Below are 16,879 nucleotides of genomic sequence, written 5' to 3'. Positions count from 1 at the left end.
GCTTAACATAATAAAAAATATTTCTAAGCTTTTCGGAAGCCGAACAACCCCTAAATACATGCAATGTGCATTTTGAAGTTGAACGGACATATTTGCAGAAAAACCCCCTATCACTTTAACCTGGCAGTCTACATGGAAAGCAATTTTTGAAGAAAAGAATCTAGAACAAATTTAAAAGTTTTCAAGGGACTAAAAAGTTAAATAAAAAAAAAAACACTCCTTCAACGAATACGTCAGACTGTTCTGAATGTTTGCGGGCAAACGAACGAGCTCCACCCTCCCGATCCCCGATAACTCCTCCATCAAAACCCCAATTCGATCAATTGGATTCCTCCATCCATCCTTGAGAAAGCTCTCACTTCCCCTCCTCTCGCTCCCCGCGACCCGGAGCTTCAGATCTCTCTCCTTCTCCATCCGATCCCCTTCCCCCATCTCCATCCTCTCCCAATCTCTTGACCGTGGCATGGACGGGGTGGAATCCGACAAGAAGCTCTTCACTCGGTTGAGGTTGTGGGAATTCCCGGACCGCTATGTTTTTGAGAACGCTGATGGTGTTGCTGATTCGTATCTCTCGATCAGTCGTGCTGATGGATCTATGGAATTGATTGGTTTGCGTATTCGTTCCTTTGTGATTAAATTTTTTGTAAAATTTTGCCTTTTTTTTGTTTTTTTTTTGTTTTCGTCAATTTATGTTGAAAAGAGCCGGAAATTTTCACTTGGATGGCAAATTTCCTGTCTTATTGACTGCGAATACGAAAGCCTGATGATGTTTGATCTACGTGTTGGGATATCTAATAGGAATCAAACTTTTGCTTTATTATTATTATTATTATTATTATTTTTTATTTTTTTATTTTTTTGGTGTGATTCATTTATTTATTTTTGTCAATTTATGTTGAAAAGAGCGGGAAATTTTCACTCAGATAACAAATTTCCTGTGTCTTAATAACAAATTTTCTGACTTTTGATCTACTTTGCTGGGATATTTAATAGGAGATCTTCCACAGTGTGCTACCGGCCAATCTCCCAAAGTACGAACAGTGTATGGCTTGATTGGTGTGCAGAGGATTTTAGTAGGTAAGTTTCCCCAAACTATATGTTATTGGGTCATATGTGGAATTTATGATATTTTATTGGTGTGGAAGTTATAAACTATTTCAATTTATGGCAATCTAATCTTCTTCTTCCTATTCTTTGCTATGGTTCTAATTAAATGATTTTTTTGGCCATTATTATCTTTTATACTTTGCAACTTTAAATGATATGTTTAAAGAAAAGGAAATCTAATTTCACTGTGTTGTGGAATTTGTACATTTAAATGCATATAAAAGTAGGATCACAGAAATAGTATATTCAGCAAGTTTTATATATTTATATGTTAATACGCTTGCACCATAAAACTTGCCAAAGTGGATCATTTATATCTATTAGATGAACTAAAATTAAAATTTTTAAAAAATAAATGGTTAATTATACAATGTACTATTGTGGCATAGGGTATATGAGATATAATTTGTTTGTCATAAATTTGATAAGAAAATGTTAAGAATGAAATTGAAAAAGTTGGAATGTTTGGATTACTTTTGACTGTTTTTTCTGTTTTATTTATTGTTAATGTTACTGCCTTTTTTTTCTTGGATTTTTTGAAATTTTGGTGTGAGTATGTGTGTGGCTGTGTATAACTTAAACTAGTTATTCAAGGGTATATGGTATGCCACAACGGTTCATTGATGAATTCTTCAAGGCAGTTAGGGATGAACCTTGCCTAATACTGATAAAGTATATTCTTTGTGGATAATCCAATTGTCATCTTGGAGCTTATTCCTGATTTTGTTTTTCCTTTGCATGTGTCACAGGTTCATATTTATTGGTAATAGCACAACGTGAGTGTGTTGGATCTTACCTGGGCCATGCTATCTACAAAGTTTCACGCCTTGAAATTTTGCCATGCAATCTTGCTCTCAAGAATACTGATGCGGCAAAGGTTAGGAATTTGTTTTGTTATCTTGGTTTTTGTATTGGTTGATGCTATACTCTTTTCATTACTGTTTGTACAGAAAAAGATGGAGACCGAGTTTTCCATGTTGCTAAATGCTGCAGAGGGGACTTCTGGTCTGTACTTTTCCTATGATGTCAACTTAACTCTTTGGTGAGCATCATGATTTGGATTGTATTCGCATCTTATGATGCAAATATATTTTTGATTACTCAAGCCCTGTTTGATTGCTTGGGTGGAAAATGTTCTTTTGCAATAGTCTTTAGTTTTATAGCTAATATTTTGGGGAGCCATTTCTTTTTCATTTCCCTCAAATTATGCTTGATTGGAGACAATTCCTCAGAAAGAGGCCATGTTGCTGTTGTTTTAAGTTAAAATGTAACTTCTACTTTGTTGAGAAACTAAAGAAGCGCTTGGCCTTTCCCCTTAATTTTATTATAAATATTATTTATTTATTTACTTTTTTTGGGGGATATATCGGAGATTCAAATTATTCACTTTTCAATTTTATCAGAATATTATTTTTGTCCATTTATATTGCTGTTGATATTATTTCCATTTGTTGGACATTTGATCTTTGCAGTGCCCAGAGGCTTCATGATTTAGGAGATGAGTCAAAGAAACTTCCCCTTTGGAGACAGGTTCCTTTTCTTTATTTTCTATACCAAAGGCGTTTATTGACTTAGAATGGCCTGCATATGTTGTTTTAAGCTGTGTCAAAGCCATTTGCATAGGGAGATAGTTTGTTTTTTATAAAACTAGTCAAGGGTATTCTTGATACCAAGGATCTATTTGACTGACCCAACGGTATAATAATTTGTAATTTTCCTAGGTACAAATCATGGTTTTGAAAGCTCATGTTATAAGTAAGATTCTCAGCATTCTTTTGACTTCGAAACCATGTTTCATGAATTAGCATGTCAGTCATTTCATGAGTATACGCTTGAACAAGAACAACATTATTTCTATTCAAGAATGTATTGAAAACTAGAAAAAACTAATATACTTGAACAAGAGCAACAGGATTTCTATTTGTAGAAGTATTAAAATCTAGTTTTCTGATAGAGTAGTAGACTTAATAATGAAATAACACCCTTTTTTGGATATATATATTTCTATCTATAGGTTTATCTCTTGTTGCCCTCATTGCTTTCTGAATCCTCTTTCACAGGCAGATCCCAGATTTCTTTGGAATAATTACATGTTGGAACCACTAATAGATAACAATGTAAGATGTGTTTCTGAGCGTTCATTTCTATAACAGTAGCATAGGCCTTCTTTTTGGTGCTACTATGTATTTTGACCCGTTGTTGTTGACACTACATGCTGCAGCTTGATCCATACTTGCTTCCAGTCATCCAAGGCAGTATCCTGAATATTTGCAGCACCTTTTCTCTAATGTGATTACGCTACTGTTTTATTGTATAAGAATGCTATATTCCTACTTATCATACACCCCTCGGCCCCTCCTCACCCCCACATTTATTGTCCTACCTTGACATGATATTAGGCTTTCAAAACTTCCAAGCAGCTGTCAGGAGGGATATAATCAATGTTACTCTTATCGCACGACGATGTACAAGAAGGACAGGTGATGGTCATTTCACAAAAATACATTGTTTGCTTGTTTAATATTTACGCAACTTGAGACATTTAAATTTCCTTTTGTGTTTATGTTTGTTCCAATCATGACATTGTCATAACTTAAAGTAATTGGTAATTTGAAAGGTACTCGAATGTGGAGGAGAGGGGCTGACTCAGATGGTTATGTTGCAAACTTTGTTGAAACTGAACAAATAGTGCAATGGAATGGTTTCTCAGCATCGTTTGTACAGGTAGTAAGCTGCTTGTTCTTAACACATTCTTTCATTTATGGATTTATCCCTTGAAACCAAGGTTTCCCTCGGTAAAGGACTCCATATATATCTAATATCGTGCTGGGCTTGATTCTTGCCTGTTAATTGTACCACTTGTCCCTGTTTCCTTAGGAAGCTTTAAATTGTCAAATATTCATCACGCGGCATGGTAATTTGTGTATGTCTCCAAACACATTTGTGCTTTGATGAGTCTAATCTGCCTGCATGGAAGATATGATCAATTGAATTTACTCGTGCATAATGATTTTTTATATCTCAATTTGGAATTTGTGAATTTTTATATCTACTAGGTTTGTCATTCCTCTTAGTTATTTGGTGTTAAACGGCATCTTGGTAATGCCTAAACTGATTACCTATCTGGTTCATACTTTGATTTGAGTTCCATTCCCACATCTTATTGCTACAAAGACTACATTTCATTGGCAAAGATGTTTTGGAAATGGATATTAAATTTGATCACCTGATGAACTTTGTTCTCATTATTGAATTGTGTCAACTATCACATTCTCTTTTTGTGAATTTTAAATTGAGAAATTTCAGACTATCTCCTCACCCACCAACTGATAAAATCTAAGGTGCCCTTGCTTCTGGCATTTTCCGAAACTAAAACATGGACAAGATCTTTAACAGTTTTCTTAGACTTTGTGTAACTTCCATACCATTTGCTCTCACTAATCATGCTTGATGAGGGTTGTCTTTCCAAATGATGTCCTTATCTGAATCTAAGGCTTGCCATTCTCGATTTGTTTGTATGTGGTGATGATGATGATGTTAGCATCAATATTGTTCAAGCCTACTTGAGGGCCTACTTGATCCATCTTTCATGCTGAGGATCACCCCTAGGTGTGTAAACAAACCTGGTTCAATTTGGACGAAGCACAGCTTGAGCTCTGCCTGAATCAAATTGGGCCAGCCCAAGATCAGCGTGGGCCCAGATCAGCTCCAGCTAGACCCAGCTTTGTTCCGAGCAGAACTTGAGCCAGCTAAAGCTTGGTGCCTATGCAAACCCTAATGAGAACAACTGCCAATTACTTGAGGATGTAAAGATTTGAACACTGACAGTTTCCAGAGTCCTAAACATCTTCACCACCCTGTGAAGCTTTCCTTGTGGTCAAAACAGTATACACAATATATATATAGGGCCCATATATATATATATATATATGTATGTTATTGTGCTATCGAGCCAAATTTGAGTGAGCTGCCTCAGGACCAAGCCCAACTTGAAATCCAAATCAAGCTTAAAATTGATACCAGGCTCAGTTTGATTGGTTAATTTATTGAGCCAGCTTTTGAATATTAAACAAGACAAATTCTAGATGCTCATGAGCAGCTCATGTTTGCTAGTCCTAATCATGCCCATTTGTCTTCTGTATGGATTCCCATCATGGAACTTGCACAGATCTGCTCAACTTTATTTGTCAGCTGTTCCCTTATGCACCCAACGATCATTTTAAGTCTTGGAATCAATCAGTAAAAGAAGTAAGAAATTAGAGCTCAATCTGTATGAATTCTATGACAAATCTCTGCAAGGTAATGAAGTCTGTATTGATGTACCACTTTGTGGATGTGCAACTTGCTTGTTTTGGCCTCATTGCCACAAAATATGCATCAGTGATTTGAGCTATGGTAACATCAACCATGGCCATTACCGTTCCCTTGATTATTCTCTATGTTGAATTTATAACCATTAATTTTTTAGCAGACTGGTTTATGGTTTTGTTTGATGTAGGTGGGAGCTTTATGGCATCCATCTATATCACCTTTATTGTTTCGCTTGACTTTAATTTACACTTTCGATTCTAACATATATTTTCTCAAATTTTTAACTGAAATTATAATGATCTCTATTTTGCATTTATTTTTGTGTTGGTTATGTTATGGTATAGTTTTTCAAAGTTCCTATATGACTTTCAGTTTAGATCTGATTATGCATTGACTTATCAATTTACCTTGTGCAATTTAAACAAGTAGTTTCACTGATTAGCAACAATCTGTTTGGCCATGGTCAATCTCACCAGATGAAATTTTAAAGCTGATCCTTTTTGCTGCAAGCTCGGCACTATAGGGAAATTCTTTTGTCTCAACAAAACTCTTCTCTATCTTTTGTGTGAAGTCTTCTGCAATTGCTTCCAAGACTTGTGATCAACTTGTCTCAACACCATTCTGACACTAATGCGAGCATGTTAAACTGAATTATTTGCAATTCGCTGTCTTTTGCTCCCCTAATTTGTCATTGTCCAAGGTTTTAGTCTAAAAGAAAAACTGAATATTTCATGTAAAGTTACCATTGCGTTGTGAATTTATGCAGGTTGCTGTTTTTTGAAAAATGAAAGAATAATTAAGGTTCTTTACCAATAGTCTAGTTTGGGAGGTTTTGGTTTGTGCATTAGATAGTTTTGGATTATTTAAAAGCCAAGGTTGGATAATTTACTGGAGGTAGCCTATTCTCTTGAAACTATCCTATTGCGGGATATCACCAGTGAAATGTAACAGGTGCGTAAGAGTGTCCATCAGTATCAATAGTCAATGCTCTACTATTACCTTCCTTTCTGAACAATTTTCTTGTTCTAACTTTGCTTTGAATTGCTTATTTAGCAAAATTCTGAGCAAGAGCTTGGTTTTCCATAGGACTACATTTAGCAGTTGACCCATCTACATTAGCTAAGTTTGTGTTATTGTTGGATCTTTATTTTATTGATCTTTTGAACCTGATTATGTTCGATGATGCTGATTTTTTTTTTTAACTCTTTTTGCTTAGGTTCGAGGATCCATTCCGTTACTATGGGAGCAGATTGTCGACTTGACGTACAAACCAAGCTTTGAGCTTGTCAAAGCTGAGGAGGCGGTGCGCCTAAAAGAACCCACTTCTTTTTTTTTTAATATATTCTGACCTTTTCTTTTTCTGACCTTCTCTTGTGTGGTCATCAACTTTTGGTTTACTAAGGCCTATCTGGGATTAATACTTTTGTGAAGCATGGGATAACTGAAAGCTTTGTTGGTTCTTTCTTGTAGCCACGCGTTGCTGAACGCCACTTTTTAGATTTAAGCAGAAAGTATGGATCTGTTTTAGCTGTTGATCTTGTCAACAAGGTAAATTTTTATTGTTGTCCTCATTATTTATTGATGATGCTGATTTCTTCTCATGATATTTCTTTTTTTTCTCTCCATTTACAAAAACCTGTGCCTTGTTACAACTCAAAAACTAACACGCTTGAACTCCTGGACATTGGCAAAAATCGCACTTTATGAAATTTGCCTTTTCTCTCTTATAATTCAATATTCATGAAAAAATTTGGATAAATTGAATTGACTTGATACCCAGACTTCTTTCAAATTCTGCTTACATTTACCTCTACTATTAAAGATAATAGTTCTTCATAGAATTTAAGGTGTTTCTATTAGTTTTAGGGGATTTGGCAAATTAGCTTTAGTCTGGAATTTGGTGTATGATTTGGCGCTTTGTCCATATATATGTGCTCATTTGATTACATTGACATGCATTAGTGCATTCTGCATAGTTTTTTTATTATGAAGTATAATTGTTAAATTATCTTGCTATTCTTTTGCTACCATCAGCATGGAAGTGAAGGACGACTAGGAGAGAAGTTTGCCAATGCTATGCAAAATATTGCTAATGATAATATAAGGTAAGATAATCTCTCATATCATATATTGTTTGTATGCTATTCTCCGTTGATTAATTCCTTCTTGATGCACTAGATATGTGCAATTTGACTTCCACCGGATTTGCGGTCATATCCGTTTTGAACGCCTTTCTCTCCTTTATGAGCAAATGGAGGAATACCTTAAAAATCATGGGTATGCATTTTTCTTTTTCTTTTTTATCATGAAAAGTTATGCTTGTAGCTATCACAATTTGATCCATGAGGAAAGGACACTTTCTTTTCTTTGTAGCTATCAAATCCTTTTTTGATCATAATATAGCTTGACATGTGGATCTGAAACTAAAATTTATTAGATGGATTGTATGCTAAACTATAGTTAATGGGTTTTATCTGTAAGTGATTAGAGCTGTATGTTTTAGATCTCACAGTTCTAATGTACAGATAATTTGTTTGATCATTTCACAACCATTGTTGTATCCTTAGATTCTAATTTTGATTTTATGCTGGTTCCTTGGTTTGGCCTCCCAAATCAGAGAAGTGTAGTAACAGATCTAGCAAGTTTCAGAATAAAGATATCCTGTGATTGTTATGGAGGTTGATATCCAAAAGAAATTATAACAATATTTTTTGAAAACTAATTCTTTGCATGTCAACTAATTCTTAAATTTTAAAAAAATTTCAGATGTGCCCTCCTACATTATCCAACACTCAAACTGTTGTAAGATCAAACAATGAAAAGAAAATAAGACACATAAATGGAAGATATACCTTTTTCTTAATGGATAATTTCAGTAGATAACTTCTGTGGGGACAAATCTGCCAACTTATCTCTTCTTACTTCTAATCAACATTGACTGTAGGTCATGTGAACCTTCATAATCAGAAAGAAAAAGGAACAAGCCTGATCACCTGTGTTAAATTTGGGCACCTATCACATATGCAATAAGGATACTCCTTAGAAGTCAAAATCATCAAACCAATCTAATCTTATATGACTTGAAACTTGATCCTTGTAATATGACTATTATGAAGATATCCAGGGGCCTGAACAGAACTTACTACTCTAGAAAGCCAACAAGTAATTTATTCGCTGCAGAATTTGAGGGCATGCTATGGAGCAAGCCTTCTGTATGCTTCTACATTTGGAATGATTCTAGATACACTAACTATCAAACTGCAAAGTAATGACCAAGATAAATTTGATGAACAGTGGTATTTCCTAATTCATCCCTTTTGAGAGAATGGAAATGATTGCCTTGCTCAAAGCCCACTTGGTTGTCCAATGTGTATGTGAAATAGACAATAACCAACTATATTTTTCCCTATCAAAGACCACTGAAAGATGTAATTAACTTTTGTTTGCTGAAAAGCATGTACCATCCATATCTACTTATGTCAAATATCCGTTCTTTTTGTTCAAGCAACATGGTATTTCAACTAGCCATGCCCATTGCTAACATTTGATCTTCATCATATTATTTGTTTTACATTTTTGAAGAGGGAATTATATATTTTGTTCAGAATGATGTTCTCTGTTAAGACAGACTCTGTGTTACCTCGTTTCTTGTTTCATTTTGTAGGTTTTTCCTATTAAATGAGAAAGGAGAGAAGGTTAAAGAGCAGACTGGTGTTGTAAGAACCAATTGCATTGATTGCTTAGACAGAACCAATGTTACGCAGGTGACAGCTGAATTACTGTCTTGTGACAAATCTTCAACAGAATTAAACATAAATTCTTTATTTCAGTTTTACCAGATTTGTAATTGTAATTTAACCTATTTATCTATTCATTTCTTTGTCATTATTCCAGTGAAGTCTTTCAGTTAATATTATAATTTTGAACAACAGAGCATGATTGGGAGGAAAATGTTGGAAAGTCAGCTTCATCAAATAGGAATTTTTGGTGCAGATGAAACTATTGGCTCACATCCAGATTTTGATGCAAGTTTTAAAATATGTAAGCACGTCTCTCTAGCCTTTCATAACATTATCATAGCCATTTTGAGTCCATGTTATGGGATTGATGATGACAAAACTTCTAGATGTTGGTTGAATACCATGTTCATATTGTTTTATCATCCATTTCAGTGTGGGCTAATCATGGTGATGAAATAAGCATCCAATATTCTGGTACTCCTGCCCTGAAAGGAGATTTTGTAAGGTAAATATCCAAGTTTTTTAGGCTAATATATATGTATTAATCTAATTTTTAATTGCTTATAGAGATTATACAAGGTTTACATGAGTAATTTGCCTTCCAAAGATATTATGCATGATCTGACACATTTGCGTGAAACATATTTTTCTGCTTCACCCTTGAAAGTTGAGTTTGTTAGGTAAATATCTGAGTCTCTTAGGTCTTATATATTAATTTAATTTTAAACTGACTTATTGAGTTTGACTTTTTATAAGGCTTGCATGGGGGGAGTAATTTCTAATTTGTCTTCGTAGTATTGATGCGTGCAACATTTGCACGGGGCATTACTTTTCTAGTTCACACTTAATTACAAGATTGGATCACTTATTATAAATCATCTGAGAATATTATCTGGGCAACTATTGCCATGGCTGTCCTTCTTGATATTTCTTGTTGAATTTTTCATAGTTGTGAGCATGAGTTAGTCAGTACTGCAAACCTGACTTCTAGCTTTGTTCTAGGAAATCAAATGCATGGTTCATATTGCAGCAGTGTGGAGGGTACCTTAGATGTAGAACAGAAAATCTTTTGAGTTTCATTTGTTTAAGCTAATACATCAGGATGAAGTAATGGAAGAAGACAAAGACCAATATTTTTCCTCATTAGTAAGAAAGGGCAATAAAATTCACATGATGTATGGCAATAAGAAAGTGTGATGTGCTTATGGTGAAGGCTGCAGTAATAATGTGGTCAGCTGAAGAACATGAAGCAATGAAAGTAAAACATGACTAATGCAAATTAATGAATAATAATTTATCATTTTTATAGGTTCTTGTATAATAAAATTAAAATAAATATTTAAACATAGATTGTCTATATTCACGTTTTGATTACTTTGCAGATATGGGAAGAGGACCGTTCAGGGAATTTTCAACGATGGATGGAATGCTCTAGCTCGATATTACTACAACAACTTTGCTGATGGGACCAAACAGGTTTTGAAGCTTTCTTGACTAAATACATCCTTACTGTTTAGTATGTAGCATTTAACTGCAGAACATGTAGCTTGAAAATACAACGAAGGAACAAACTAGCAATTTTCTGAAGCCTTATATTTATGTTCAGCCTTTTTTGTGTATGTGTAATCGCGAATAGTGACACAATTTTTGCTCTGTTTGATCCTTCTCCTAATTGTTTGAAGAATTACCTTTGTAATATTACTTATTCACTTTAAACTTTCTTTTTAATTCAAGAAATCTTTTGGTATCATAGTACTTTATATTCTTTTAGATAGCTTTAGTCTGTGCCGTGATAATGAATCTTGGGTTTTCTTTTTTTGTTAAAATCAATGTCCGGTTGTTATGCTATTCTGTTTCAGTCATTTGCTTGGGCTTTGTGGTTATTATAGTATAAATAGATAAATGTTGCTTCTTGAACATCTGTATATCATTGTGATATTTAGTTTCATGTTGAGCTTGAACTGTTTTCATGTGGCAATTTTAGGAAGTGTCTATAGTCTTTCCAAGAGCATCTGTTCTTGCTGTGAACCTAATGCTAAGGCGTTATTTTATGTTTCATGTTCTCATTTATCCATTAACCGTGTACACTAAATGCTGGTAATTGTGATGAGTTGTGTAGCATGTTAAAACTGAGTATTGAAATATATATAGGCCTAATTGATTTAACGTTGTTATTCTCTCTTGTTGAAGTTTTGAATCCTTCTCTCTGCTGGCTAATTCTGTTATGGAACATCATCACATCCTTAAATCTATATACAATTATGTGATACTATTAAAATCGTATCCTTTTTCTGTTTAACTTTTTTCTGTGAAATATGCCAAATCTCATTCTTGCTTACATTTTTGTTGTTCATAAATTATTAGGATGCTATGGATCTGCTGCAAGGGCATTACATCGTGTCTGTTAATCGTGATATGGCTTTTCCAGCCCAACCAAAAGGGCTTGAGGCTTTTGCTGTAAGTGAACTCCATTTTATTCCTGATAAGGAAGGTTTTGATTCTTTGGAGTTTATAATTTGATTTGCTATCGTTTCTTCCCTTCAGTAATAGGTGATCTGAATTTTGAATACGTAACTTTTCACTTAAACATATCAAAGGGTTTCCCTTCCTCATGATTTCTGATGGACTTCTTGGTAGCCTTGGGATCAACTTGCTTATGATTGTACTGAAATTAAACAGTATTTGATTTCTTAATGCTTTCATTGGTTGCAATGGACCAAGTGTGGTTAGCGATCAAAGATCCATTAGCGATGCTCTTTTATTTTATGCTTAATTCTCCTGCAGATATCTGCCTTTTCTTTTGATGTTTCTGATTGTGAAAAATGCTATAAATACTGGTTTTTATGTTAATAAACTAGGTGTTCAACTTCATAACGTCCATTAAATTACATATTATATCAGTTGACTTGATCTTGAGCTAACTTCTGCCGGAAACTAAGCATCTTTTTTATGGGGTCCAATTTGTTGGCTCATCTTTTATTAAGCTAAAATGAGACTATGAAGATGTTTCTTTTTGTCCTGCAGTCTTTCCGACTGGCTATGGTGCTGGTTTTAGCTGGACTATTGTTTGCATTTATGTCACTCCGACAAGGTGAGATGCATGTGGTTTTGATTAATATTAACAAGGCATACATATTCTTTGCCATGATCTAGTGAAGCAACCTTCTTGAGTGTTTGCACATATAATGGTATCTATGTTGCAGGATAATAGAACAGTAAATTTATCTTCATTCATTCATTCATTCGTTTGCTAAGCTATCATTTGTTCTTAAGTTCAACTATTCAATCAAACACTGGAATACCATTTTCTTAATTTTCTGTTTTTTGGTTGGATAAAGAAACCTACTTTTGCACTTTCTATTCTTTTCGGCAAGCTCTTTACTATAACTATGGAAGTTATATTGATGACCCTTTTTTTTTTATATTTCATTTGCAGCTAGACTTGATTTTCGCCATTTATTTTTCCCATTTTTCTGGGCAAGCCTCAGTCTTGGTTTAGCAGCATTTGTGAGAGCTAATGGCCGGATTTTCACAAACAGGCCTCGACTTTTCAGATCACGGCATTGGCATTGATATTCCTCAGCTGCAGCCACAGCCATATATCTGTTTCTTGTAGTCATATTCTCACTAATTTTCTTTTTGGGATTTTGATTGTTAGTGGTTGATTTGTTCTTGTTTGTATTTCATTTATCACTTGTGTCTATTTTTCCATTACTACTGTTTTGTTGATAAATTTCCCAAATGAGGCTCGACTGTTTTTATATAAGAAATTTGATGTTTGTTTAAAATTTCAGTCTTCTTCCTGTTCTAATATTTTGTTCAAACTGGAAATTCTTCATTTTTCTTTTCTATGTATTAGAATAGTTAATGTTGAAAAATTCATCATTATTTTGACAATAAGCATCTTCTGGTTTTTTAGCCCTTGTTTCCAAGAGAATTGACTATTCTACTAAAAAATTATGATTCGAGTTTTTCTTTCTAGGAAAAGAATTAATTGGTACCTATTGTTCTCAAGATGACCTTGAATGACTATTCTACAAAAAATTATGATATTTTAAGATTTTCTTTCTAGGAATAAGAATTAATTGGTCCCTAGTTTTGGGGGTAAATTCAAAGAGATCCTTGTAGTTTCCTAATAGGGTTAAAATCTTGCGTGAGTACCCAACTATGCCCGAATATCAAAATGGATATCACAATTTAATTTGTATCTTTTTTGATATCATATTATAATTGGCCTTCACCGAGAGGGTATCGACGCAGTTCCGGTGAGTTTTTACACATGTGGTAGCTAAATTAAACACGTGGCTGCAATTAAAAAAAATCAAACGCTGACGTGGAGAGCCAATGGGGACAAGGGATTCTCATCAGCATTTTATAATGTCCAGGTCAGCCACCCTCTCTTCTTCCTCTCTTCTCCTCCGTCTTCTCCAGCACGCAATCCGAATCAACTCAGAAGGCTTTCTCTGCTTCAAAGGTTGGTTCTTCAGCAAAACCAACTGCAGGGAATGATACCGTCGGAGATTGGTGACTGCAGTGAGCTTGTTGTGCTTGCTTTATCCAACGACAACATCTCCGATGACATCCCTGTAGAGCTTGGAAGCTTGGCCAACCTGCAAACACTCGACTTGGGAAACAACTCACTGGAAGGTGAGATGCCGAGTCAACTCGAAAAGCTAAATCAACTCATTTACCTCAACTTCATGGCCAAGAAGCTTCAAGGCACAATTCCAAAGTCTTTTGGGAGACTTAAGTCTTCAGAATCTTGATTTATTTGTGAACCAGCTCACAGGCTCTGTTCCAGAAGAACTCAGCGAGTTAAGTGAGTTAGTGTTCTTGGTCTTGTTTGGAAACCAGCTTTCCGGGCCATTGTCGGGAAACTCCGCCAGAACTCTTCAAAGTTGAAGCACTTGCTTCTTTCTACTAACAATTTCAATGGAGAAATTCTTGTGAGTTTGGTGTCATGTCAATCTCTAAAGCAGTTGAACTTGGCCAATAACAACCTCAGTGGTTTGATTCCATTAGAGCTCGATGAGCTCTTAAACCTCACTGATCTCCTTCTCAACAACAAAGGCTTCTCTGGCACCATTCCCAGGAGTCTAGGCAATCTCAGCAGCCTTCAAACACTCACATTGTACCACAATGAGCTTAGAGGAAGAATCCCTGAAGAATTAAGCATGCTGTAGAAGCTTGAGATTCTATACTTGTATGAAATCAGTTGTCCGATGAGATATCGAAGATAATCGACGACAGTTCGAGCTTGCAAATGATTGATTTCTTCGATAACTAGTTGACGGGCAGCATTCTAAGCTCTCTTGGCATGCTTGAGAATTTAAACTTCTTGCACCATAGAGGAAATGGTTTCTCCGGTGAGATTCCAGTGTCATTAGGCAATTGCCGGAAGCTCATGATAATAGACTTGGCCGGGTAATTTTCTTGGTTGAGCACTAACCTTTGGTCATATATCAATTTGAACACTAACATTCAAAACATATCAAAGTGAGCACTAACATTTAATTTGGTTACACTTATGAGGTTGTTGGTAGAGATGGCAATTTGTACCCTACCCGACGGGTATGCACGATGCAGTGCCCGGTCAAAGAGGGTATTACCCTCTTTGACCGGGTACGGGTACGGGTAAGGGTATTACCCGTTAGTTTTTGAGCGATGCAGGGTCGGGTAAGGGGCATGCCCCTATCCTACCCATACCCCTTACCCCTTACCCTTACCTGTTGAAGAGGGTCAGGGTGAAAACCCGCACCTGCATCCCTTACCCTATCATATATATATATATATATATATATATTTTTTTATTAAACTAAACATTTACTCATAATTTACTCAATATCTATTTTTCATGGTAATTAATTTGAAAAATAATACTTCAAATTTTTCTCTTAATATATTATTTTTAAATTTTATTTAATTTCTATATTTATATTTGATAATATTATCAAAAATTGAATTTTTAAATATATATTAAGAATCATAATTAAATTAAAAAAATAAACAAATATAAAAAAATAATGTTATAATAATTTATTCTATAAATTATAAGAACATCCCGAAAAAAATAAGATACTAATAAAAAAATCAATTGGATATAACTTATGAGAATTACTTATAATGTTTTTTTATATTCAAAAATCTTACTAGATATTTATAAAAATTTGAAGCTAAATAAAAATATAAATAGTAGATATATGAAAAAATTTTTAAACAAAAAAACCAAGATGGTTAAACATGAACAAAACAAAAAGGTAGAGTTACCATTGAGTCCTAAATAGACTTCATTTTTATGTGATTATATAATTTAAGATAAACAAATATATATCAACTTGTAATTTTTGAATTTATGGACATGTGTTTAAAGATTGTAATATAATGTATAACTAATTCATTTTTATTATTATTTAAATTTAATTCGATAATTTGAACAACAGGGCAAGCGGGTACCTGCGGGTATACCCGTACCCTGCGGGTAAGGGTAAGGGTATGATTTTTTTTACCCTGAAGGGTACGGGTAAGGGTACGGGTATGGAATAGGGGTTACGGGTACGGGTAAGGGTTTTGACATACCCTACCCATACCCTACCCGTTGCCATCCCTAGTTGTTGGGGTTTTCTGGTGAGAATTCAGTCATGTGGATATCAGACTCTACCTCATCTTCACTCGTGAATGCTGCCACATCAACAAGTAGCGGCGAAAAGGGGAAAAAGATGATCAGAACAGAGGATGAAGAGGCTGATGTGGTAGCTGACATGGAGGAGAAGTGCACATCTGGAGAAATTACTGATGCGGCATCCTCCGAGGGTGAAGATGATGTGGAGTCCGACGTCCACGTCACTGAATTCTCGCTGGAGAACCCCAATAATCTCACCAATGTAACCAAATTAAATGTTAATGCTCACTTTGATACGTTTTGAATGTTGGTGCTCAAATTGAAATATGACCAAAGGTCCCAGACTTGGCCAATAACCAGCTATCTGGTAAGATTTCAGTGAGTTTTGGGCAAGTGGAATCGCTCCAGTAGCTCATGCTTTATAACAACTCACTCCATGGAAACGACGGAGAAGAAACGAAGGAAACGATGGAGGAGAAGAAAAGATGGCTGACTTGGCCATTATAAAATGCAGACGAGGATCCCTTATCGCCGCTGGCTCTACACGTGTTTAATCCGGCTGCCACGTGTGTAAAAACCCACCGGAATTGCGTTAGTACTCTCTCAGTGAATGCCAATTATAATATGGTATCCAAAAAGATACAAATTAAACTGTGGTACCCATTTTGATATTCGGCCATTGTTGGGTACCCACTCAAGATTTTAACCCTTTCTTAATATATCCAGGAGAGACCATTTCAACCTTTTCTTTTGTTTTATTTTCTAAGGAAAAAATGTTTTAAATTTGAAATTCAAATTTAATGTAACGTTATTTACAATTACAAACATAACCATAAATACTTGAATAGTTTTATATTTTTGTATTATTATTTTTTTTCGTGTTTTTTTAGAGGAATTATAAATATGAAATCAGGAACCATGTGATGTGGACACCATGGTACACCTCCCTTTACACACTAATTTATATTGTGGATAAATATTATTTTAATAGTTATAATTATCGTGGCTGTGCAAGGCATCTTTGAACTTATCCACAGTCTCGAACCATTGTCCTACTTGCAATGTCGGTCTATCAGATGTTTGTGAAGATGAAGCAATACTA

The 16,879-nt window shown here is 34.8% G+C and overlaps 1 protein-coding gene across 1 annotated transcript; it reads left to right on the top strand.

Annotated features, from left to right (window-relative positions):
* Nucleotides 1-232: 232 nt before the first annotated feature.
* LOC120260251 (phosphoinositide phosphatase SAC6-like) lies at nt 233-12,851 on the top strand. Its single transcript, XM_039267692.1, has 20 exons — nt 233-608; nt 994-1,077; nt 1,857-1,984; nt 2,058-2,149; nt 2,580-2,637; nt 3,168-3,224; nt 3,329-3,362; nt 3,507-3,587; nt 3,725-3,831; nt 6,635-6,721; nt 6,889-6,966; nt 7,453-7,523; nt 7,597-7,695; nt 9,083-9,182; nt 9,351-9,459; nt 9,591-9,663; nt 10,541-10,634; nt 11,523-11,615; nt 12,183-12,249; nt 12,595-12,851. Exons 1-20 carry the CDS (start codon nt 248-250, stop codon nt 12,729-12,731), a joined length of 2,010 nt encoding a protein of 669 aa, XP_039123626.1. The 5' UTR covers nt 233-247; the 3' UTR covers nt 12,732-12,851.
* Nucleotides 12,852-16,879: the final 4,028 nt, after the last annotated feature.

The sequence above is a fragment of the Dioscorea cayenensis genome, chromosome 1, assembly GCF_009730915.1.
Source record: "Dioscorea cayenensis subsp. rotundata cultivar TDr96_F1 chromosome 1, TDr96_F1_v2_PseudoChromosome.rev07_lg8_w22 25.fasta, whole genome shotgun sequence".
Taxonomy (NCBI): domain Eukaryota; kingdom Viridiplantae; phylum Streptophyta; class Magnoliopsida; order Dioscoreales; family Dioscoreaceae; genus Dioscorea; species Dioscorea cayenensis.
Note: the sequence above shows the minus strand (reverse complement) of the source record. Positions and strands in the feature narration are given on the sequence as shown.

Coding starts and splice junctions, on each gene's coding strand:
- LOC120260251 (XM_039267692.1), top strand. CDS start 248: ATGTTTGCGGGCAAACGAACGAGCTCCACCCTCCCGATCCCCGATAAC. Junction 1,078..1,856: donor TGTGCAGAGGATTTTAGTAG/GTAAGTTTCCCC, acceptor CATGTGTCACAG/GTTCATATTTATTGGTAATA. Junction 3,363..3,506: donor GCTTCCAGTCATCCAAGGCA/GTATCCTGAATA, acceptor ACATGATATTAG/GCTTTCAAAACTTCCAAGCA.